Source organism: Bison bison, unplaced genomic scaffold (genome assembly GCF_000754665.1).
Source record: "Bison bison bison isolate TAMUID 2011002044 unplaced genomic scaffold, Bison_UMD1.0 scf7180017864456, whole genome shotgun sequence".
NCBI classification, from domain to species: domain Eukaryota; kingdom Metazoa; phylum Chordata; class Mammalia; order Artiodactyla; family Bovidae; genus Bison; species Bison bison.
Window position 1 is genome coordinate 9317408 of NW_011495018.1, and position 23047 is coordinate 9340454.

General features: G+C 49.0%; 1 protein-coding gene across 4 annotated transcripts in view; it reads right to left on the reverse strand.

The window, feature by feature from the left end:
- Positions 1 to 1600: 1600 nt before the first annotated feature.
- Positions 1601 to 23047, reverse strand: part of TACC2 (transforming, acidic coiled-coil containing protein 2) — a 236236-nt gene continuing 214789 nt past the window's right edge. For 2 of the 4 annotated variants that reach the window (XM_010859225.1, XM_010859226.1), the window contains 9 exons: positions 22395 to 22535; positions 21420 to 21509; positions 14462 to 14605; positions 13924 to 14000; positions 12428 to 12471; positions 6333 to 6493; positions 6008 to 6114; positions 5229 to 5349; positions 1601 to 2163 (listed from right to left, as the gene is read on the reverse strand). In XM_010859225.1, the coding sequence (XP_010857527.1) occupies positions 2098 to 2163; positions 5229 to 5349; positions 6008 to 6114; positions 6333 to 6493; positions 12428 to 12471; positions 13924 to 14000; positions 14462 to 14605; positions 21420 to 21509; positions 22395 to 22535 (951 nt within the window). In that variant the 3' untranslated portion in view covers positions 1601 to 2097. The remainder of the gene's footprint in view (positions 2164 to 5228; positions 5350 to 6007; positions 6115 to 6332; positions 6494 to 12427; positions 12472 to 13923; positions 14001 to 14461; positions 14606 to 21419; positions 21510 to 22394; positions 22536 to 23047) is intronic. The other 2 variants (XM_010859224.1, XM_010859223.1) reach the window with 1 other exon arrangement.

Sequence of the window (23047 nt, forward strand, 5' to 3'; positions counted from 1 at the left end):
CCCTCAGATCTCACATCTAAGGGGCTAGTCCCCAGAACGTGCCCCCTCCATTGCCAGTGACCCCTCCCTCTTTTCTCTCCCCTGCCCCATGCCCCATCCTCAGAAGGTAATTTTAGTATCTCCCTAAAGTCACCTACACTCCACTCCAGTACTCTTGCCTGGCAAATCCCATGGATGGAGGAGCCTGGTGGGCTGCAGTCCATGGGGTCGCTAAGAGTAGGACTTGACTGAGCGACTTCACTTTCACTTTTCACTTTCATGCACTGGAGAAGGAAATGGCAACCCACTCGTGTTCTTGCCTGGAGAATCCCAGGGACGGGGGAGCCTGGTGGGCTGCCGTCTATGGGGTCGCACAGAGTCGGACACGACTGAAGCGACTCAGCAGTAGCAGCAGCAGCAAAGTCACCTATGAGAGCCCCAGATGAGCTCTCAGAAAAGAAAAATGATACAAGAAGCTCAAGCCATCAACTGACTTGGCAAATTGTTCTAAAAGATGCTGAGATCTCAAAGGTTGCAATGCCAGGAGGTCAGGTGCCAGCTTCTCCTGTTTCTCCTGCAAAGCCAAGTAACTTAAATGGTCCTCAGCGGCCACCACCTGGGTGAACATTTGCAAGCATAGGTGCCATTATATGAGGCTTCCCAGGTGGTGCTAGTGGTAAAGAACCCGCCTGCCAATGCAGGAGATGCGAGTTCGATCCCTGGGCCGGGAAGATCCCCTGTAGGAGGGCACAGCAACCCACTCCAGTATTCTTACCTGAAGAATCCCATGGACAGAGGAGCCTGGCGGGCTCCAGTCCATAGGGTTGCAAAGAGCTGGGCACAACTAAAGCGACTTGGCACATGCATGTGGCACTGTATACACTGAGTGTAGGAAAAAAGTGGCTGATCCCAACCCACAGGGGTCCCTGAGGCCAGGCACTCCCCACAGTGGCCCCGTAGGCAGGTACAGTGAGGTGGCTAAGCTGGAGGGTAGCCTTGGACTTCTGGCCTCCAGAACTGTGAGAGGATAAACTTCTGTTGTTTAAGCTGTGAAGTGATTTATGATGGCCATCCTGGGAAACTGGACACCTCCCCCACCCTTTACTCCCTGTATATACCATCCTTCCAAACTGGGGTCCCTGGGAAGGTCAGGAGTAATTGGAGAATCTAACCGCCGATATCCCTCGTTTAATCTCCAAAGTGGCCTAATTATCTGTCACCCATGGTGAATTGTCCACCTTTTCCTATTCCCCTGGGACAGGAATGGACATTTCAGGGTTGATCTGCACAGACTAAAGGAATGAACAGGAAAAGTGACAGCCTGCTGCTGCTTTGAGCCAATAAAGGGAAATAGATTTTGCCCCCTAAAGTCAAAGAGAATTTGTAAAAAACAAAGTCCAAGCTAATTTAACACACTCACTTAATTATTTAAGTAGCAAGTCAATATTCCTCAATTGCTCCATCTTACAAACACAGCCATGATAACAAAGGAAACATTATTTAAATCTGTGGCCAAAAAAGTGAGCCTAGATAAAGAGAGCAAAAGGCTAAATCTGATATGATTTAACAAAGGCGAGAAAAGACCCAACCCTTCCCAGAAAATAAATCATAGCCACACTTATTGCCAAGATCCAAAGAAAAAAATTTATTTACAATAGAGAATTTTATTTGAAACATGCATTTTTCTTTTTTCTTTTTCTTTTTTTTAAAACAAATCAGCAAATGCAGATCAAGTTTACACTCCTTAAGGCAAGAGTCCCTTTGCAAGCTGTACATGATCATATTAAATCCAAAAGCCGCTCACCCTGGAAACTCATGTACAAAGGGCAAGGCCAAGGTCAGCGATTTGTCTTTTATTAGAGAATCAGACAATCTCCCTGATACAGGAACTCTGAGGTCAACTTGCTATGAATTATACTAGGAAAATGCAAACCAATAGCAAGAAATTCTGATAGTCTCCTTAGTACTGCATACAATCAAATCAACTTTATTTAGAAAGGAAATACAGTAGTGCATACGAAAAAGTGAAAACAGAACCTGTCCACATAACCAGAGGGACAGCAGTGTGCCGACGGTCATATTGCACGCAACGGTCAAGTCCAAACATTTGGTTCAGAGTTAGCTTTTCCCCATTTTGGCAATCAGTTCATCACAAATCTTGGTGAGTTCTTCGATCTCTTTATTCTGCAAGTGAAGACAAAAAAAAGAGGTTGCTGAAATCTCCTGGTTGTTGGAAATCAAGCCGATCAGAATGTCACTGGGCTTTTTAATGTTCTCTGGGCTGACTGGTCCCCCTTAGGATATCTAAAGCAGCAAAAGAAATGACCTGGAGCCAAGTAATCTGTACATCCCAGCTCTAGCTGTGTGACCTTGGGCAAGTTACACAACCTCTCTGAGCCTCAAGTTTCCTTATTTCAAAAGTGTGGATGGTAACATCTGTCCCTCTCAGAATTAAGTGGGGTAAGAAATGCCAAGCTCCCTGGCACAGTGGCCAGCACAGAGTATGGCTTAACCAGCATTCATCGTCTTCTGCTTATTTGCCTCCAAGGCTGTGGGCACAAAAAGGTGGTCTGCGGTGAGCTCTTTGGTGGCTCTTTTTGAGAAATGCCACCAGAGGGGTTAAGCAATTCTACTTGGATGGGACCCCAAGCATTATTCAGAGGATGCCAAGTGAGGCAGTGCTGTGGATACAGGGCATGCGGAGAGGGGTGAGGGTAGACACAGGACATCTTCAGGGGCTTCTCGGGCCACACCTTGCCCATCCTCTGAAGCCCCATCAAGAGGAGCCAACCACGTATTCATCTCACACCAGAGATCTTCAACAGGCATCCAACAGGGTGGCACCTCCATCCGGATGGTGGTGGCTTTGCTCTCAGATGGACTAAATGCCATGCCTGATGCCCATCTGGCTCAGCAGCCAGTCTTGACGGGTCCTCTTTAACTGGGCGAGACTCTTCTGTATCCCTGGAACATGGTGCAGCCAGCTTTCCCTTGAGGTCCCCGTGGAAGGCAAGTCTTAAGTCACAAGGCTGTGCTCTGAGGCTGCGCTGAGGCCCTTCTCTAGAAAGCTCTGGGCCTCCAGCTGGGAGCCACGTGCCCTGGGTACCCGGGCTGGGCTCCAGGTGCCACTCATCGCTGAGCCGGTGCTCCGGAGGAATCTGGACTCCTTAGCAGAGGAGGTTCAGTCCTGGCTGCAGCTGCAGATTCAGTCCTGCCTCCAGTCCCCACGGGGAGACAGCTCCGCCAGGAATATCACCTCGGCCCACCTCCTGCCTCAAGTCCTGTGCTCTCGGAAGCACTGAAATGCCTCTTGGGGGATGGATTCTGCATGGGATGCAGGATAAGCCACTAATCCTGGAATTCTTGTTATCACCGCTCGGGCTGCTCGCAGTGACGTTTCATCTTACTGGAGCACTTGTAGCACATGCTGGTCACCGTGCAAAGCCAGCGCGGGCCCTGGATCGCACCCCATTCTCATCAGAATCTCTTAACGGAAGCCATTGTTATACCCCTGCTTTTCAGTGAGGAGACTGAGGCTCAGAGAGGTTAAGCGTTTGTGCGTAAGGTCACACAGTCGGACACAGCAAACCTGAAACACGAATTCCAGTCGGCCTTGGTCCCAACAGCTTGGCTATTTCACGTGTTAGGCACAACGCCTATTGACTGATGACGCAGGGGCACGAGCAGACCCACTAGCTGTGGATTCTTGGAGGTTCTCCAAGCTCTATCCCTGCACTGTCAGCCACCAGTCAGGAACCTGCCCCATCACGGAGCTCAGCTCACCAGGCAGAAGTCCCAGGTCCTTTATCAAGCCCCAGCTGGGCAAAATGCCCAATGCCTTCACCTAAGAGCTGCCTGGGGTGGGGTAGGGGGGAATAATGCTTCTGAATCTCTTGAAAACAGAGACCACCCCCTCCATACCACTTGGAGCCCTTTAAGGAAGAACTCATGTGGTTGACCCACTCCTCCTGAGTTTTAGTTTAAGACAAAATTATGTTTGTGGATACATTTTTTTTTTGTTATCCAAATCAGTGCAAAGCTTACTTGCTTTCTTCCTTGTCTTCTAGTTTGCCAGAAAACCTAACATCCATCACCTTCACTTTGCAACTATAGTCATCTGAACAGGCCATGTGCCTTTAAAGCATCTCTCCTGTCTCTGGTTTTAGATTTATTGTTCTAGCTAATATTATGATGCGATTTAAATACCATCATACCCTGATGGAAACAGGAGGGAACAACTTTACACCTTCAAAATCTTCCGGTTTAGTCCCCCAGCATTACAAACCTAGAAACCACGGTGAAGTGCCGGGCCTGCGAGGGGCAGGATGGACGGCAGGGAGGTGTGGGGACCTGAATCTCCTGAGTTCCGAGCTCTTTCCCCGAGACCGTGTAGGAGATGTGAGAGGTGGTATCCGCCTACTGTAGAGGTTAGTACTACTTGGCCCAGAACCCCTGGGGCCCAGCCAGCCACCCTGGAAGCCAACTGGGTGCTTCAAGAGGAGCAGAAGCCATCTGGGAGACAAACGACTCCTGATGCCACCTGCCTTTAAAGTACCCCCACCAATGCCCATCAAGACCCCAGTGCATGAGAAGCACTGTTACTCCCAGTCACTGGGCTCTCGATGACCATCCTGGGGCTCAGTAAACCAACCAGAATGGGGGGTGCATGTCTGGAAATCCAGGGAGGGAGCCTGACTGGTGCACACTCACTCAGAATCAGCCTCACGGCTCTCCTGGGTGGGAGAGGCTTCTCTGTAGGACACCCAGGGAGTTGGTGTGTAAGGTGATCCAAGCCCTTGACTGGACATCAGGAAATCTGGGTGCAAGCTCAGAATCCTCAGGAGTATCCCCCTCTAATCCACAGGAGTAGGAGGACACCTGGGGGCCTTCTGACCCTGGCACTGCCCATATTCTGCAGGTGTCTCTTCCCAGGGTGTTGCCTGCTGGGCACCATCCTGCTCGCCGGGTGCAGGGGTTAAAGCATGATGCCTGGCACACCGTAGCTGCTGAGCAAACATCTGACAAATGAATGAAAGTTGAGAAGGAACGGAAAATGGCAGTTCCGGGGAAGGCAGAAAGGGAGCCAGTCTCAGGGCCGGTTAACCTAGAGTGAAGGCAAGGCCACACCTGTGAAGCATGAACCTGCCGAGGAATGCCTGACATGTGGCCCAGAGTGAGAAGCCTAGCTCCGTGTGTCTGAGCCTCTGGCCAGCTCCGCCCGTCTGGAGGCAGCAATCTCAGCCTGTTACCTTCTGCTCCAGCGTTCTCTCCAGAGCGTCCACTCGCAGCTGCTCCTTCCGTAGGCTGGCCTGGTAGGCAGCCTGTTCCTGCTGGGCCTTGCCCCGGACTTGGGCAATCTCGGCATTGGCCCTGTAGGAATGCGTTGGGGATGGGCTTCAGAGATGATCACTCTTCCCTGGAGATGCCTCCCACCCTCTTCCTCCCCAGTCTGGGCACGTGTGCTTGCTCAGTCGCTTTATTCGTGTCCAACTCTGCGACCCCATGGACTGTAGCCCCCCAGGCTCCTCTGTCCATGGGATTCTCTGGGCAAGAATACTATAGTGGGTGGCCATACCCTCCTCCATGGGATCTTCCCGACCCAGGGATCAAACCTGTGTCTCCTATGTCTCCTGCATTGGTAGGTGGGTTCTTTATCACTAGCGTCACCCGGGAAGCCCTTCAAATCTGGGCAGGGGGAACCAACCATCTGGCTCCAGCTCCCTCCAACGGGGCCCTGAGCACAGGAGCCCATGAGAACCCCCATCCCTGTAATGCCGAGGTGCTTCCAGTGGGTACCCTGGAAATTACAACACGCATCCCTCACTTATCAAGATAGATACTGGTGGAGAGTGTGTTATCTTAAACTGTACTGAAAAATGCAGCTGGATGATCCACTTAGCTGTGGGATTGGGATTGGGAATTATCCATTATCCCAAGGCGATGGCAGGGGTGCCAGGGAGCTCCCAGCCAGCCTTGGCTGGGGCTGGCTACTGAAGGGCCCTTGGGAGCAGACTCCGGGTGGCCTTACCTGTCAAGCTTCTCCTCCGCGTGGACCTTCAGCGCCTGGTACCTCTGTTCCTCCTTCTTTACTCGAGACAGGTACTCTTGTGCACACTTCTTCAGCACCTCTTCATTCTGACAATGATAGAGGATGGGGGTAAAGCCCACAGAAGAAAATCCAAGGAGGGCTGGGGACCCCGAGGGATACGGATGTGGGTGTAACCCCTGACCACCGCGTCCTACCCACCCGTCTGGCGAGGACGGCCCTCCAAAGCGCCCCCACAATCCTCCCAGCCCGCGCCTCCTCCCCTACCACGCAGGTCTCGCCCCCCCTCCCCACAAACGCCACACACCTTGCGGAAGCCCTCCAGGACCTCCTTCATCTTCTCGTATCTCCTGAAGAGGTCGGCCAGGGATTTCTCCACGGAGTTCAGGTCGGCCAGCGCTTGCTCCTTCTCCAGGACCAGCTGCTGGACAGTCTGGTGGGAGACCGACTTCTCCCTCTGTTCATCCTCTGGTGGGAGACACAGGAACACAATGATGGAGCCCACAGCTTCTGGACCTGGTCTCGGGGGCCAGCAGAGGCCTTGGGTACAGCTCAAGTCTGACCTGTGGGCCATCTAGGATCTCGGCTTTCATTTGACACAGACCCGCTCCCTCGAGCCCACCCAGACTCCTCCTCTAAAGGAACAAAATCCACAGCTCCAGCGTCCCAGACCTGGGCCTGTGCCACATTACATGGGATGGAAATGAACCAGTATCCTTTAACCTGAACACTGCAGCCCCTTAAACTACCTTGGAGACCCTGCTGATTCTATTTGGTTGTTGATAGCATAAGGACCAATCCATAAGGTAAAAAAGAAAACATCACTCCTGAATTTGGTGTTGAGCCAGAATAAAATGTGCTGTAGATTGAGCTGTGAGGGAAGGAATACCCCTTCTTAAACGTGATGAAGCTAAAGAGATGGGCATTGGAAAAGAAAAAGCCTTCTTCATCCTTAAAACATCCCATGAACTCCAAGCCCACATAACCGTGGCCCTGAAATCCTGCTCCACAAAAATGGCCATTTCTTTTGATACGGCGAGTGTCTTCTTTAATTCCCAGGAAAATGGAGCTATTTCTGTTGGAGTGACTTTCTCAGTGTTGCACAAAACAATTAAATTCTGGCCCAGTCTGGAGTGGCTGATCCTGGTGGCATGCTCTGCATACCAGTCTGTCATTGGTCTGCGTGGGCAAGGAGCCGCTTGCTCTGATCGCTCTGGAACTTTGCTGGCAGCAGAGAGTCAGTGGAGGGGAGCACCCCTGCTTGGAGCTCCTGTCAGTCCTCAGGTCACCTGGGGGGGCACCTGGGCCAGAGGATGGACAGCAGCTGTCAACGACGATAGCACCACGGCAGAGCAGTGGCCTGTGTGTACTCCTGCACGTGTCAGGTGCTGGGCTGACCCTCCTTTTGACTCCGTGCTCCTCAGCCAGCACCCGGCAGTTGGTCTGGGCTTTAAGAAGTCCAAATCGGGTCAACCCCTCCTCCCAGGGGCTCCCCTTTGCACTGGAATAAACCCCCACCCCACATGCTCTCTGCTCTCAGCACTGCTACGACTCTGCTGGGAAAGCTGACCTGGAGCCCCCCGTGGCCCCACCTTGCTCAGAGACAACTTTCCTGAACCCACGAGGGAAACGCCTCATCTCCATGCCCAGCATGGGCTTCCCTGGTGGCTCTGTGATAAAAAGAATCTGCCTGCCAATGCAGGAGCCGCAGGTTCGATCCCTGAGTCAGGAAGATCCCCTGGAGTAGGAAATGGCAACCCACACCAGTATTCTTTAATGCTAAATCCCATGGACAGAGGAGCCTGGCGGATTATATACGGTCCATAGAGTCGCAAAAGAGTGGGGCACGACCGAGCGATGGAGCGACTGAGCACCCAGCACCACGTCCAGCAGTGACCACTCCTTATCGTTATATCAGACGTGTGGGTGTGCATGTTTGTATAAAGAACGCACACTCCACGAGGGCAGGGTCCTATGAGTCTGTTCTGTCCTCGGCTCTGTCGCAGGCCCAGATCCTGACTCAGGACACAGCAACACATGCCTGTTGTCGTGCAGTGAATGAACGAGCAGGGCGGCCCTAAGGCTGAACTCCAATCTCCCGCACAGGAGAAGCTGAGTCCCTCGTTCACCGAGGATGCAACAGAGCCAGAACCAGACCCAAGGCTGTGCTAGCAATTGCGTCTCTACGTGGGCCTCTTACTAACGCAACTGGAAGGATCAGTTCAGTTCAGTTCCGTCTCTCAGTTGTGTCCGAATCTTCGAGACCCCATGGACCACAGGATGCCAGGCCTCCCTGTCCATCACCAACTTCCGGAGTCTACTCAAACTCATCTCTATTGAGTCGGTGATGCCATCCAACCATCTCATCCTCTGTCGTCCCCTTCTCCTGCCCTCAATCTTTCCCAGCATCAGGGTCTTTTTTCAAACGAGTCAGCTCTTTGCATTAGCTGGCCAAAGTATTGGAGTTTCAGCTTCAACATCAGTCCTTCCAATGGAAGGAAGAAGTTCCCTTAAAAGTGGGGGGATGTCGCTTTGGGTTCTCTCCCCTTAGATTCTTGACAGAGGGGCACCTTTCTGTATCCCAACGTCGGGCGTTTTCCTGTCTGTGTGTGGACAGGAGTGAAGAGCACAGAACAGGGACCGCATTGGGGTTTTGGCTCCAGTCCTGACTGTAAACTTGCTCAAAGTCCTCACTTGAGGTCCCAGGGACTCAGCTCCAAAATGAGGGGCTTCGCACATGTGAGCATGCACCCTGATCGGCTGGGAGCTTGTTGAAATGCAGGAGACTGAGCCCACCCAGCGGGGTTTGATTCAGTCATTCTGCGGTGAGATCTTTGCGTGTGACAAGGTCCCCAGCGATGCTGAGACAGCCAGTCTAGGGACCACATCTGGAGAACCGCAGGCCAGGAAGACACCTGACATCCTGCCTCTCAGTTTCTCCTCCCAGGACAGAGGTAAAGAACCAGGAGCCAGAGTCTGACAGCCCACGTCCCAGTCTTAGCTCTGATAATTCCTGGCAGTGTGACCTTGGGCAGAGTTTTTCAGCTCTGTCCTCCACATCTGAAACACGGGATGAGAGGATATATCTATGGCATTTGGGGAAGATTAAATATAAAGCCCTCTACATATAGTAAGAACTTAGTATCAGTGATCCGTTATCAACAACATCACGATCTCCCTGAACTGCAGGGACCCACGAAGAGGGAGCTTTTGAACATATAGTGAGACCAGAACCACCAACAATCTGCTTGCTACATCTAGACTCCTAAAAGAAAGGGCACTTCAAAGTTCCACCAGTAACCAAGAGCTTGTTTTTGTTCTTTGAATTTTAACTGCTTCCTTAGTTCTCAGCAAGCTGTATAATACACATTCTGGGCTGGTTTCAGGCCATGTATACATTTCACTTGGCTTGGTAAAGGAGTCATTTATCAAACGGAATCCATCTGATTTCCTGGATCTGAGATTAGACTGCCTCAGGCTTCCTTTCCTCCTCCCCACAACCATAACCCTTGTAAAAATAGAATTTCCCTGTTCCCAGGAGACCGAAAAGGAGAGAATGCTTCACACATCTTTTTTTTGTAAATGACAAATGCTGCTAGGTTCTTCAAATCAGGAAATCAGCTCAAAACCCAAGATGTTCTAGACAACACAGTAAAACAATGGCCCTGGAGATTTTTTTGGCTTTTTCAGGCAAAACACTATAAAACCATGTGGGGAATGTAGCCAAAACACAAAAGCAAAAATAACAAAAATAGAAAAACAAACAAATATGGGTTGCAATGGGTGGGTATCAAATTAGGTGAAAAAGCATTTACTTACCAGGCTTGCCTGTTTGTTTTGCAAGCAAAGGGCAAGAAGCAACAGAAAATGGAAGCAAAACAGATAATCAGGGCAGTTGTTAGGAAAGCAGGGGGGAAAAAAAAAAAATCAACTGCAACAACCCGGAATGCAGAAAGCACAGAAATCCCTTTTCGTTCTGAATTCTGAACAGTCGATATTTGAACTTAATGAAATATAGTCTCTTTAGTATCATATGACGAGAATGAACAGTGATGGCAGGACCGATGTTACACTGACACACAGCACTTGTAGAGTTAAATGGAAGCCAGGGGGCCAGGCGGGAACCAGGAGAGGCTAGTGGAGGCGGAGCGGAAGCCGGTTTTAACCTCAGAATGCTGTTGCGTTTATTCTGGGCCCTGAACTGCCCAGCTCTCTGAGTTAGCCCTGTGTGGGGCAGGGAAGGCTGCATGGGTGAGTGGGAACGAGAAGAAAGAGACAGGATCCAGATGAGAAACATGGGTGTTTCCTGCTCAGAAAGAAGGCAGGTCCCGCCCACAGCTACAGTGAGTCCCAGCCGTGCTGCAGCCCCACACTGTCCTCAGCAAGGACGAGGGCCCTGAAATCAACAGGGGCCCCAGTCGGCGACCTGCAGTGATGACCAGGGATGACACGCACAGACGCGCCACCGTGCGCCGAGACACCCGCTCTGGGAACGTGGATGACGAAGAGGACGGTCAGTGGCAATGGGGACTCACAAAGGGGTGCCACCAGAGTGGCTTCCAGCCGGGGATGTTGGGGGCTGGCAGAGCCACCAGGAGGGTGCTCAAGCACCCCCAAACAGGAAATCGCTCAAAGCGGGTGACCTTAGAGCTCTGGAAGAGATGGACCCTCAGGTCAAACACACCAGGTCTCTTGGGAGGGGAGAGGGTTGGGTGTGCATGGCCTTAATCCCTGGAGTCAGGGTTCCACACGCTCCTCAGATGGTCTAGAAGTGAAAACACTGTTCTAACGACTGTCGCCTGCAGATACACAGCAAGGAAAGCATCATAGGGGAATACGCTTTCTGTCCCCACTTATGGCGACCACGTAAGGACAGGCCACTTACGTCAACTAGAGATTCTGACTCTCGTCAGTTTTCAAGAGGGAAGTGTCGGCTTCTATCAAACTGCCAGTCGAGCAAGTAAGTTAGGCTGCTGTGGGCAGCCTGCTGTCAGGGCAAAGGCTCACATTCTCTTCAACACTGGCCTAACCATCATCGTCAAGAATAAAAATTAAAATGTACGACTCCAAGGTGTGGAAGGATGTTTCTAGATGAGCCAGGTAGGTGTGAGTGATGCTTTTGTGTCCTGACTCCAGGAGGTGGAAAGGTCTCATTCAGCTCACTAAACAGTGTATACTGGAAGATATAAATGCTTCCTTCTGAACACTTTCAGCAGCAGTTTCAGTTCCAAGAGTTTTTTTTTTAATCTCATCCATATGTATCCATAAATTTGTATTCCCATTTAACAAAGAAGTTTCATTTAATAGAAAGCATACACCATGAGGCTGATCCTTAAAAAAGATCCCAATGGGCTTTCCCCTGAGCTCTAGGAGAAATGGCCTTTATTAAAATAAACCAAAATGAAAGCTTTTTTGAAAGGAAAGCACTCAATAGGCAGCTTCTTCAGTGTTCCCAAGGCTCCTGTCATGCTTATCTTGGGACAAAAGCTAGAGGAATGGTGTGACTCATATGATGAGAAGTCATCAGCTGAAACAAGCATCAAGTTGGGACACAGAAACTGTGGTCTGCAGTGAGCACATGTCCTTAGGAGTAAAAAAAAAAATTTAAATCCCGTATCATGGACCTAAGCAAATGAATAAATAAGCAAAAATTCCACACCTGACCCCCAGAGTCTTAACAGCATTTCTGAATAGTGATCATCAGTGAAAAATCTTGGGCTTGGCACTTCTGCAAGGTCTTTTCTCGATTTTTCTTTAAAAGCAGAAGAGCCAGTTACTTGAGGTCTGGTTACTTGAGGCCTTCTTTCATTGCAGGCCAAAGTAATCCGTCACTACTGGCTGCCAGGGATGCTGTGTTAAGTTTCTGAGGTAGTATCCAACCTCAGGAAGGAAGAGCAGTGATCAGTTAATAGGGCAGGCAGCTGGGCTGTCACATGTTCTAATATTCCTTGTCCTGGACCCTGTGTAAAGGCCAGTGGGATTTTTTTTTTTTTTTACTTGCATCTAATCTATATTAGGGTTTAGCGATTTGATGTTAGAGATCTAATTCTCTCTCATGAGCAAAAAAGCCTCCAAACATCCTAGGAACCAACCCCAATTTTTGGCTGGGGTTGGGCCCCATGAGGTGGACTATCCTGGCTGGGTCAAATGGTGACCATGAAGGTGATGGCCATGGCTCCCCACTGCATACTAAGGGATGTGCGGGCGGGTGTTTCCAGGAGGTCCCCAGACTCACCGCCTGCAGCAGAGCCTTGTTCTGGGAGGCTCTGGTCCCTCCCTAAAGGGCTTCATGCTCTAAAAGGAGTCTGAGAGGAACACACTCTGGGTCTCTGCCTTCAAAGCCCTCCCCACAGTTCAGAAACCTCAGGGCGGGCCTGAGCCCCTGCCAGTGAAGACACTCACCTATCATCTGGGCAATGGTCTTCTCATACTCAGCCACGATTTTCCTGTAAAAGAAGTGGAAACAGGTTGGTACTAAGACCACACAATGGTTTTTACTTTCACGCGGGTGCCCATGCACTGGACATCAACAGCCTGAGCACCGTCCAAGAGGACAAGTCCTTTGGGTCCCAGGTGGCTCAGAGGCCGTGGGGCCCCTCCAACCTCAGCCCTCTCCTTGCACACCCAGGTAGGTTCATGCTCCTAGTGCACGACTCTGAACACATCACTCTCTTGTATAATACAAAACACTCCGTGTCTCTCCACTGCTCACTGAGAAAAAAATAAGGCTAAAACTTCAGCCTGATAGTCAAAGCCCTCTGTAACCTAGGCCTGACCTTCATCGATTGTACCTCCTTCCATGCCATCCTGTAGACACGGTGATTCAGTGACAGCAAATTATTTCCTATCTGCTCCGAGCTTTCTTGCCTCTGTGGCCTTGAACATGGTTGTTCACTTCCCCTCTATCTCCAGCTGTCAGAATCTGTTTCTCAAGTTCCAATTCAAATGCTCTCTCCTCCAAGAAGTCTTCCCTGATTTCTCTTTAGAACCCAAGAACATTTTCTTTTTTTTTTTTTTTTAATTTGGCTTTGGTCAAGTCACTTAACCTCTCTGAGGCTTCAAACGGGGCTGACCATCCCCTTAAGGGCTGTGGGGAGAAACAGATCATGTGTCTCTAGACAAAAGCACAGTGCTTGGCACACATCAGGTGCTCCTCGTGTGGTAGACGTCATACCTCTATGACTATATGCAGAAAATGAAAATAAATCACTCAAGTGAAATTTGGAAGACACCCTAAATGTTTATCCATTGAGACTGGTGAAATTAATTGTATTAGACCCTCATAAGGACTGTCAAACAATTGAACAATAAGATTGAGATGTATAAAAATCTAAGTTATCTTAAGTTAAAAAAGAATGTAGGGTCATGTATACTTCTATACTACACTAAAGAAAAAAGGAGGTTATACTGATACCTTAACACATTTGGGATCAGAAATGCCAAAGTCTAGGAAGGATACCCCTGAAATGGTACATAGCGGTTACCTGGCTGTGGAACCAGAGGCTGAGTGGGAAGGAGATTTGTTTTTCATTGTAGGTATATTTTGTTGTTGTTCAGTCATCAAGTTGTGCCCGACTCCCTGCAACCCTGCAGGCTGCAACGCGCCAGGCTTCTTCAATCATGTCAACTGAGTTGGTGACGCCATGCAGCCACCTCATCCTCTGCTGCCCCTTCGCCTCCGGCCCATAATCTTTCCAGCATCAGGGTCTTTCCCAATGAGTGCATTATTTAACTCATGCTCATGGTATTTTAATAATCGTAATATACTAAGAATCCTCGTGGAATAAAGAGTAACTTCTATAGAGGACACTGTTCATGGGCCACACCAGTTCTAGCTGTTATCAAACCACAGGTAAGCATTCCCCAGGTAACCAGGAAGCCCGAGCATCACAACTGACCTCATTTCCATCACTTCCCGCCTGCTTTCTTCATATTTATCTTTCCACTCTGAGACCTCTCTCTCCTTGGTTATGATCTAGTATCAGGGTAAAGAAGAGGAAAGGTTAGTCCCAGATGTGTCCATTCTGATGTGAGCAATTCACAGACCGAGACAAGGAGACATGAACAAACATGGGATTAAAACCTGCTGCACCAAACAATTATTGTACTGAGAGAATTTCCCCAAGCGTGACAGAAGTAAGCCATACACCAGACTTTCACAGTGCCCTTGGAAAGCAACAAAACATGTGTGCTTTTTTTTTGTTATAAATCAAATGAGGCCCACAAAGGCTTATTAAACAATAGTGTCCAAGATAAAAACCCATGGTTTGCTACCTATCTCTGCCGGCAGTGGTCAGAGGAGAAGGTCTGTGTCCAGAGATGCTGGCTTTGTGGGCCATGGGGATGTACGTTTATTTACAAGTGGCAGAATGGGAGCTGTTCGCAGGCACCCAGAGCTGGCCCTGCCTTCTCGGGGGCACCCGCACACCACAGTACCTCTGCCCTGGCGATCTGGAGCGCGGAGTCCAGGTCGGGCTGCTGGAACAGAAGGCCTGCGGGTTTCTCCACCTCGGCCGTCCCGATGCGGGAATACAAGGCTGTTTTGGAGATGGAGACATCCGGTGGGTGAGCAGCTTCTCTCTGTGGAATGGTTTTTAATTTTAAAAAGTGACCATCACGCTTCTGACAAAGAAACTGCATTCATCCTCTCACGAATGGGTCGGTTGTATGGTTTTGAAACAAAGAACATCGAAAGCATGAGAAAATGCTAAGACTGATGAACGGGGGAATGCCGGATACAATGCATGGCAGTCTTATCATTTTGCACCTGCGCAGGCTGACGAAGAGGCTGGTGGGGAGGCGCCCCCAGCTCCCGGCCCTGGAGTCAGGCATGTCTCCTGTTTATCACTGCTGTTTATCAGACTCAGGCACTTAGCCACAGCGAGTGTTTACCGAGGCCACCTTCCAGCAGGCACCACTTCCCAAATAAAAGCCTGACGGTGAACAACGCTGAATTCTACTCTACGTTTGCCTCGTTTTGAATAACCACAGATCTGATGGTTTGGTGAGACTGTCCACATTTTAATTTAGGGGGCATCAGTTAGCTCTCTTTGAAAGTATATAAGTCATACAAAGTTTTAAGATCTACTGTAGACGTCAAGCAATGTCACCTTCAGTGAATGAGTTTCTGGATGCCGAAAGGTAAGTGTTACACTGGAGTTCAACGGTGTCAATGGGAAAATAGAAAATTAGATTACTGACAATATCCATGTGCGCGAATGTGTGCAAATAAGACCCTCGACAAGCACTGTGATTCCGCACCACCCACAACTGACACTGGACAGTCCCCAGGGAGGGCTACACTGACTATTCTTCCTTCTGCACAAATGCTCAGCCGTTTCCAACACACTTGAAATGCAATGTTAGGAACATCACCAAGCAGCGCAGCAGGGTTGTCAATCTAGCTCTACTGCAAAGAAACGCCAAACCAATCACACTCTCAGTCCCATTCATTAACCTCCTGGCCCGTCATGGTGGCCAAGGCAAACCTCCACCCTGGTTACTAGAGTCTGATTCGATGCAAAGCAATGGTGGTCCAATGCAAGGAGGGCAACTGCTTCTTCCTTGGGAAACGTGTAGAAGAAACGGAGTCGTGAACAGAACAGTGATGTAGAAGAAAGAAATGTGGGGGTGGAACAGTGAGGACGTATCATGTAGGTGGAAGCAGAGGTTAAAGAACCAATAGTAAGTGGGAAAGGAGTGACCTGAAGGTGCTTGAGCACAACTTCTCTCTTCAATCATGGGAACAGGTACGTCTACCCTACTGTGGCCTCAGAGACAAGGAACCTGAGACAGCTCGGAAAACGCAGGTAGAAGCTTAATGGATAGGACTGGAGGTCACAGGGTTAGGACTAGTTAGTCGTACACATGCACGATGAGCTCAGTGGTTTATGTTCTCCTGGAAGCAAGCGTCTGGGGTGTGGCTGTCACACCCCAGCCTGATCTTGGGTATCTAACCCTCACGTGCAGCCGGAACAACTGCTCTCAGAGTGGAGAACACAGTTTTGTTCAACCAGACATCAGGGATACCCACCGTCCAATGGAATGCCAGGGTCCCTCAGCCTCGGGTCCTAAAGGTATTCTGCGGCCGGACATTTGAGTAGAACAGCTAACAGCCAGAGCTAACAGCTGTCGGGAGCAGGCAGACTGACCTCTTAGAAGAAAGAGGGCCACCAGATCGGAGGGCAGAACCTCTCCTGTCTAGGGGTTAATCTGTGATGTCTGCAATGCTTTCAACATTCTGCTTGTCAAAAGGGAAACTTCTCAGGAAGTAAATGGAAAATTATAATGGCATCAAAACTCAGTACTTAAATTTATCATCAAAGTTCAAAAACATAAAATTCTGAAGAGGATTTAAAAAAAATTGTTCCTATCAGTTAAATAAAATAATGTGTTCTTTGAAAAAAAAAATCAGAATAAAATTTCAAAATGGAAAGAACATCCCGGTCGCTCTGATGATGAAAAAAATGAGAATTTAAATAAGATTTGGCCAAATCATTTCCCAGAATGAGATTCAATTCTGACTCCAAATAAACCAGCTCTCTGAAGTGGAAGAGAAAAATGAATGAAAACTAATTTTACTGTACTGGGCAGAAATGAAATAAGATCAATGCAGGAATTAATGACTTTTAAGCTGCCTCCTTTGTAAAAACAAGGACGAGGATGAAAAACAAGAGGATGAGCTTTCTGAGTAAATGCAAATGGTTACTAGCGAAACAGTGATTCACCACTGCCAGTCAGGCCACCTGTGTTTTCAATAAAGAAACAATGACTTTCAGAGTCCATCTGAATTATCACCCAAGTAGCTGCATGTCAATGAAATTCAAGATACACACCCTGGTTTTTTCTTACAACCAAGGATTGTTTTAAACTGAAATTAATAGCTCTGTCTCTTCCTGGTATTTTAAGATCAGACTTAGATTAAGCTGTATTTCTCTCATATAATCTCCCACTTGCTACTTAAGAGGAGCCAGGAAGCCCCTAAAATAGCAATTTAAAATGTGAAATGGCCATGACTCAGACCACATGGGACTGACTATAGAACTGACGTCCATGCCTTCAATCCTCTCCCTCGAGCCCTGATCCCTAGGGGGACCCCTGAGGCACAGTCACACCAGTGAGACCTACAGACATGCCTGGGGTCCTTCTGGCCTTGCAGCCAGGGGCTGCAGACCCTGCCCCTCACCCGGGCTCACAGTCCCACTCGTGGCCAATTAATCCCCTGTTGCCAGGTTTATGGGAAGGTGCCATGTCCGGGACCAAGGCAGGATTGCTGTCCCGCGGAACCGGGTGGCACAGCAGTGAGAGAGCACGGGAGTGGGGCCCAGGAGACGAGACCGGGCCATGGGCCAAGGTCATGGAGCATGGACACAGGCTGGACACTTGGGGGTGTCTGGGCCACACGGTGCCAGGTCAGGCAGACAGCAGCCTCACCCTGCTGCTGTGCTACCCAAGTCTGACAACGGGCGGTCTTCAGCTCAGGATGACAAACAAGAGGAAGGCAGTTGATACGTGCCCTTAATCCACTCTCACAGGAGGCACTGCCAGCACCAACTGGCCACTCCATCCCAGTGGGTCAAGACACGGCCTCAGAAAAGAGGGTGGAACAAATTGAGAGAGTAGCTGACATATATTCACTACCATGTACAAACCAGATAGCGAGTGGGAAGCTGTAGAGCACGGCTCAGTGCTCTGACCTAGAGGGGTAGGATGGGGGGCAACGGGAAGGGAGGCTCAAGAGGGAGGGAATATACATATACTTATAGCTGATTCACGGTGTCGTAGAGCAGACAGCAACACAACACTGTAAAGCAATCATCCTCCAATTAAAACATATATTAAAAAAGCGTGCATTAAAAAAATAAATTTAAAAATAAAAAAATATAACGTATTCTCCCTTTAAAAAAAATAATAAAATTTCTGGAGAAAAAAAAAAAAGGCATGGCCTTATCCCTTAACATTAGACTGCAGGCGATGACCACAAATTCTTGCAACTGGGCAGTAAGCTGAAACCCACGTGCGAGTCCTCTGTCACTGCTCTTCAGATGGTCACTGTGGGTTTGAGGCATCATGTGCGGGGCCCTAGACACAGCAGGAGAAAGGGACCCTAGGATATCAGGCTGCTCAGCAACCACACAACTGCCCCAGACCTGACTCCTCCTTTTCCTGCTGCAACAAGCCAGGTCTCTGCCTTCATCGGCTAGGACTCCTGCAGGAACCATATACTAGGAGTAATGCCCTTTCCTGCCCAGAGGAGCCTCCTTCTAGGACTTCTTCCGGCCCCAAAGCTTGCCATTTGTATGATCCCTGTTCCTAAGTTACCCAGATACAGCCTTCATTCTTTATATAGGGTCACCCTCTTGCCAAAAGGCCAACAACTTTCAGGGCCACAAGCAGCGTCTGTTACACATACAAATGCAATCCGTCCTTGAGTCCTGCAGCCCTTGGACAGCCATGCGGATGAGACCCTGAGGATCTGCCCATCCTGGTTCTTGGTGAATTCAGGGTCACGGCACCGCAGAGCCAGGGACTGCTCAGACCTACCCCCAGGAGGACACCACACTGCCAGAAGCGTGTGGAAGGAAAACAAGTTGGAGTCTGACACCCCAGCCCCTGGAGTTTCCCTCATTTCTAACTTTTTCTGACTAATGAGGAGAAGGAAACCCCACTGCAATCCCTGGGAGCCTGGCTTTGCTGACCCTCAGTCAGCAAAGCAGCGAAGCTGCTCCAAGGAGCTACCGGAAATCACCCCCGTCATATTTCACAATGCTTTTCATCCCCTCGGTGTGAGTTTGTTTTTTTTTTTTCATTCTGAGAGATTTCATTTTGTGTGAGCCACAGTTTAAGACCACGCTGCCAAAAAGACGGGGGCTGTGTCACTTGCAGCTGAAATATATGGGCAGCAAAAAGAGCCAATTGGATATACAGCTGCTGTTTTCTCTTCCTATATATCAACAGTTTCCAATGCACTAAGGGATTATCAAGCATCTCACGAACAAGAAACCCAGAGGGACCTAATTGGGTTCAGGCAAATGGATCACCCTAGGCTAATCAACTATAGGAAAGAGCATCTATTTTCCATGGGCCAAGGTCCCTAGATAATAGACTTCTTACAAAAGTGGAACAAGTTCCTACAGTGGAGGAAAATACTCCTCATACTCCAAGACCCTATGGAATCTTTTAACACGCCCTTCTGGAATATGGAAGGAGGGAGCGGGTGCTGTCTCTCCAAACTACACTCAGGAGATTCACGTGACAGTATTTTCTAAATCAGAACCAGGACACATGGTCTGAGAACAGGCTGTAACTGCCTGGGAGTCAACTGCTAGCCATCTCTGAGAAAGCAGGCAAGGGTACCACGCAGTTCCAAACACTTCATACTCAGTAAGAACTACTTAAAACATGATTCTGCCACAAACTTCTGGACAAGAATAACCTGTATTCATAGTGACCAAACTTTAAGCAATTCATTCTGTGTTTAAGCCACTAACCAAGAATATCAAGAAATAAACCTAAGAGGGAAAAATTCCTAACTACATAATGTATTCTAAAAATCTCATTTCACAGAAATTTAACACAGGTTTATGAGTTGGCCAGAAGAACAAGGACATCAACAATTAGACTTTACATTCTTGTCTCGACTCTGGGTCCAAGTGTTCCTGGTATGGACATCCATGGGGAGACATCTCAAGAGATGTATCTGAAAGAGGGGGGTCCCTGTTTGGCTCCAGGGGGACCACATGCAGGGGGCCCTCAAGGCAGGAGCAGCGTGAATTCCTGATCCTGTATCCAGGATGAGAGATGGTCCTGCTGCTAGGCGAGCTGTCGCTTGAGATGGATGGGCAACAGGCTCCCATCGGGAGATGTAAGCACTAGCTCTCAGAAAGCCAGTGAATCACCATCAGGCTTTGGGCTGGCTCCCAGGCTCCGTTTTCCCCCTGTGTAAAACGGGACCTGGGCCTGCCGTATGAGGAGAGATGCTGGGAGCGTCTCTTTGGGAAACAGAGGTCCCAGTGAAGGTTAGCGCCCATTTACTGATCACAGGCCTACTGTGCACCACGCACGGTGCCGCTCTCTGCACATCACCCACTGTCCTCACAGCAAGCTTGCTATGAGCCTCTTGACACAGATGGAAAACCTGAGGCTCACCCACTGGTTCAAGGCCACAGAATGCCCTGGGGCCCAGTTCTTGTCTAACTGGGCTGCCACCTGGGGGTTGGGTATGGGGGAAGGAATTAGGAGGCTTCTCAAACTCCAAGGGCATCCGTCAGCCCTGGGGATGGGCTGAACCTCCGTGGACCACGTGCTGTATTGCACGGCAGCAGTAACTCATCCCAACTGTTGAGTAAAATGACTCCAAGCTTGGAAGCCAGCAAAACAATCTCTGCAGGGACTGTCGACATCATATTCTCCTCTAGAGAAAGGCTGGCAAACTATAATGAGAAAGCAAAAGTGTGAGTCGCTCAGTCGTGTAGGACTGTTTGCGACCCCGTGGACTGTAGTCCACCAGGCTTCTTTGTCCATGGGGATTCTCCAGGCAAGAAGAGTGGAGTAGGTTGCCATTCCCTTCTCCAGGGGATCTTCCCAATCCAGACATCAAACCTGGGTCTCCTGCACTCCAGGCAGATTCTTTACCATCTGAGCCAAACTATAGCGTGTGGGCCTAATGGCCTAATGCCATTTCCTGTAAAAGGTTTTTACCGGGCCCCGCCAGAGCCATTCATCCAGCGCTGTCCACTGCTGCTTTGGCAGAGCTGCAGAGTTGAGTAGCTGTCAGAGATCAGATAGATAACCGCAAAGCCTCAAACGTTACGCTCTTTACTTGCAGAAAAGGATAGCTTTTTTGTAATCCTCTTGACCCTGACCTAAGGGTCATCTGACATGTCAAGAAGGTCTTGTTTTCACCTATTTACTATTTCACCTATTTATTAGGGTCTGGTCTCAGTATAATCATTACTATTATTCTATAATAACTATAGAAAACAGAAAAGCTACAAATTACTTTTCATCAACAGAGAAGCAAATGATTTCTGTAGGAAGAAAAATGAACTTCAAAGGTTAGGATTTATCTGTCCTGTTTAACTATGAATAGAACTAACCAGTTTTATATCTAACTTTGCGATCTGATTCCAGTTTCCTCCCTCCTCTGACTGTACATGAGTTTCTCGTACTTTCCTCCATTCAACCAGCTTTACCACCTACCCTGCTTGGTTCCTCCCTAACTGAGTGGACCAGATCTTAAGACATGCACTCAGCGTGTACTTATGCATGAGCTATGCCTTTAGCTTTTTGGAGATATTCTTTGTTGAACACCGGCCTGGCTGCGGTTAGCAAAGAAGCTTCTGGACCACACAACATTCTCAAGAGGCAGCACACAGCAGCAGCAAACCGGTACCTTGGTGTCCTGGCGGCTACGGGCAGCCAGGGCGATCTGCCTGGCCAGCTTCAGGGCTTCTATCCGCATGATGGCAAACTCTAGCTCCTCCTGCCGGAGGGGTGGGGAATGAGCAGACCGCAGGGAAAATGCAGCGAGACAGGACGGAAATGTTTGTCCACATCCAAGAAACGAATGGGCCACGTGAATGTGTCGTAACAGGTACTCGGGAAAACACACGCACTGGCTTTCTTTCACAATTAACACCTCAGCAGATCATGAAATAGGTGCTTAATTTCCTTTTTTTTTGTTTTGTTAAATCACCCTTTGGAATGTCTGTCAGAAGTATTATGCCATCAAATATGAAGTGATTTTTAAAACGGGATCCGAATTTTTAGTGCACTGTTTCCTTCGATTTCTCTCCTTTTGTTCATTTCATGTAAGGTTGGCCAACAATTTCCATGAGTGGATCTGCATCTCTCAAAGGACTATAAGCCATCTCTCTAGGTTTGCTCTGCAAGTCCCAGTCTAGGGGAGTATCAAATTAAGTGGTCAAATTTAAAGCGCAGCATAGAGAGAATAGTTTTGGTTCCAGATGCGAGACCTGAGTCCAGATGTTATCTCAATGGGGGTCTGAGATAATCTCATATATATAAACAGCCTGGCTCACTGGTGAGCTAATACCCTTGGTTCCATCAATAAATCACAAAAAGCTGCTTTTGGGGCTATCAAGACATCTGAAAAATGACTGTTTGGATCCAATTTCCAAATTGAAATACAAATGGTTTGTTCCATATGGAACGACACGATTTATATCACTCTGGCGTCCCGGGTAGAGAACGCCACATACATCAGTCTTGGAGGGGAAGCGATTCCATCTGGAACATTCACAGCAATGCTCCATGAACTCCTGCCTCGCGGCTTTTGGAGTTCGGAGATTCATTCTCTACTGAGGTTTTTGACAAACTCCCCCAAAGTCACACATGGGCTACAAACCTGAAGTTTCTGAGCAAAGACTGGGGGGTTCTTTTCTGCTAAGTCGGGCTCCAGATAGTCAAGCGCACCACAGAGAGAGGCTGGATGAGCTAGCCTGCTGAGGAGGGCGTCAGCAGAGGCAAAGGAGCCCTCGGGAGCTGTCTGAAGGCCGGCAGAGGAGGACACAGAGGAAAAACAGAGGAGACAGAGTGATAGCTTCTGAGCAAGGACCACCCATCTATCGGCTGAACATTTCTGCCGTAAGGCCAAAGAGAGTATCAGGTGCCAATACCTCCCTCTTCATCTGGACGGATGTCCACATGCTGACGACGGGCATCTCGAGACTGACAGGCCCAACCCCCTCCCCCAAAGCACCATCTTAGGGTCCTTCCCCACCCCCACACCACCCCCACTCCATAACCAGTTGCTGGGAGAACAGCTGTCCTTAGGTACCTGAAAACCTCAGCAGGTGGGAGACAAGCTAGCTGATGGGGATTCCAAACGTAACATAACTCATCAGGAAAATACCTTCCAGGGTAAATATCGAAAGTAAGGTTTTGGTAAAAGGTTATTTTCTAAATAATGGAAAGATGCTTTCAAAAGAAAAAGATCAGAAAGACTTCAAAATCAGAAGCCAACTTGGCAGAAAGTTGAATTAAGCATGAGTCCCTCAT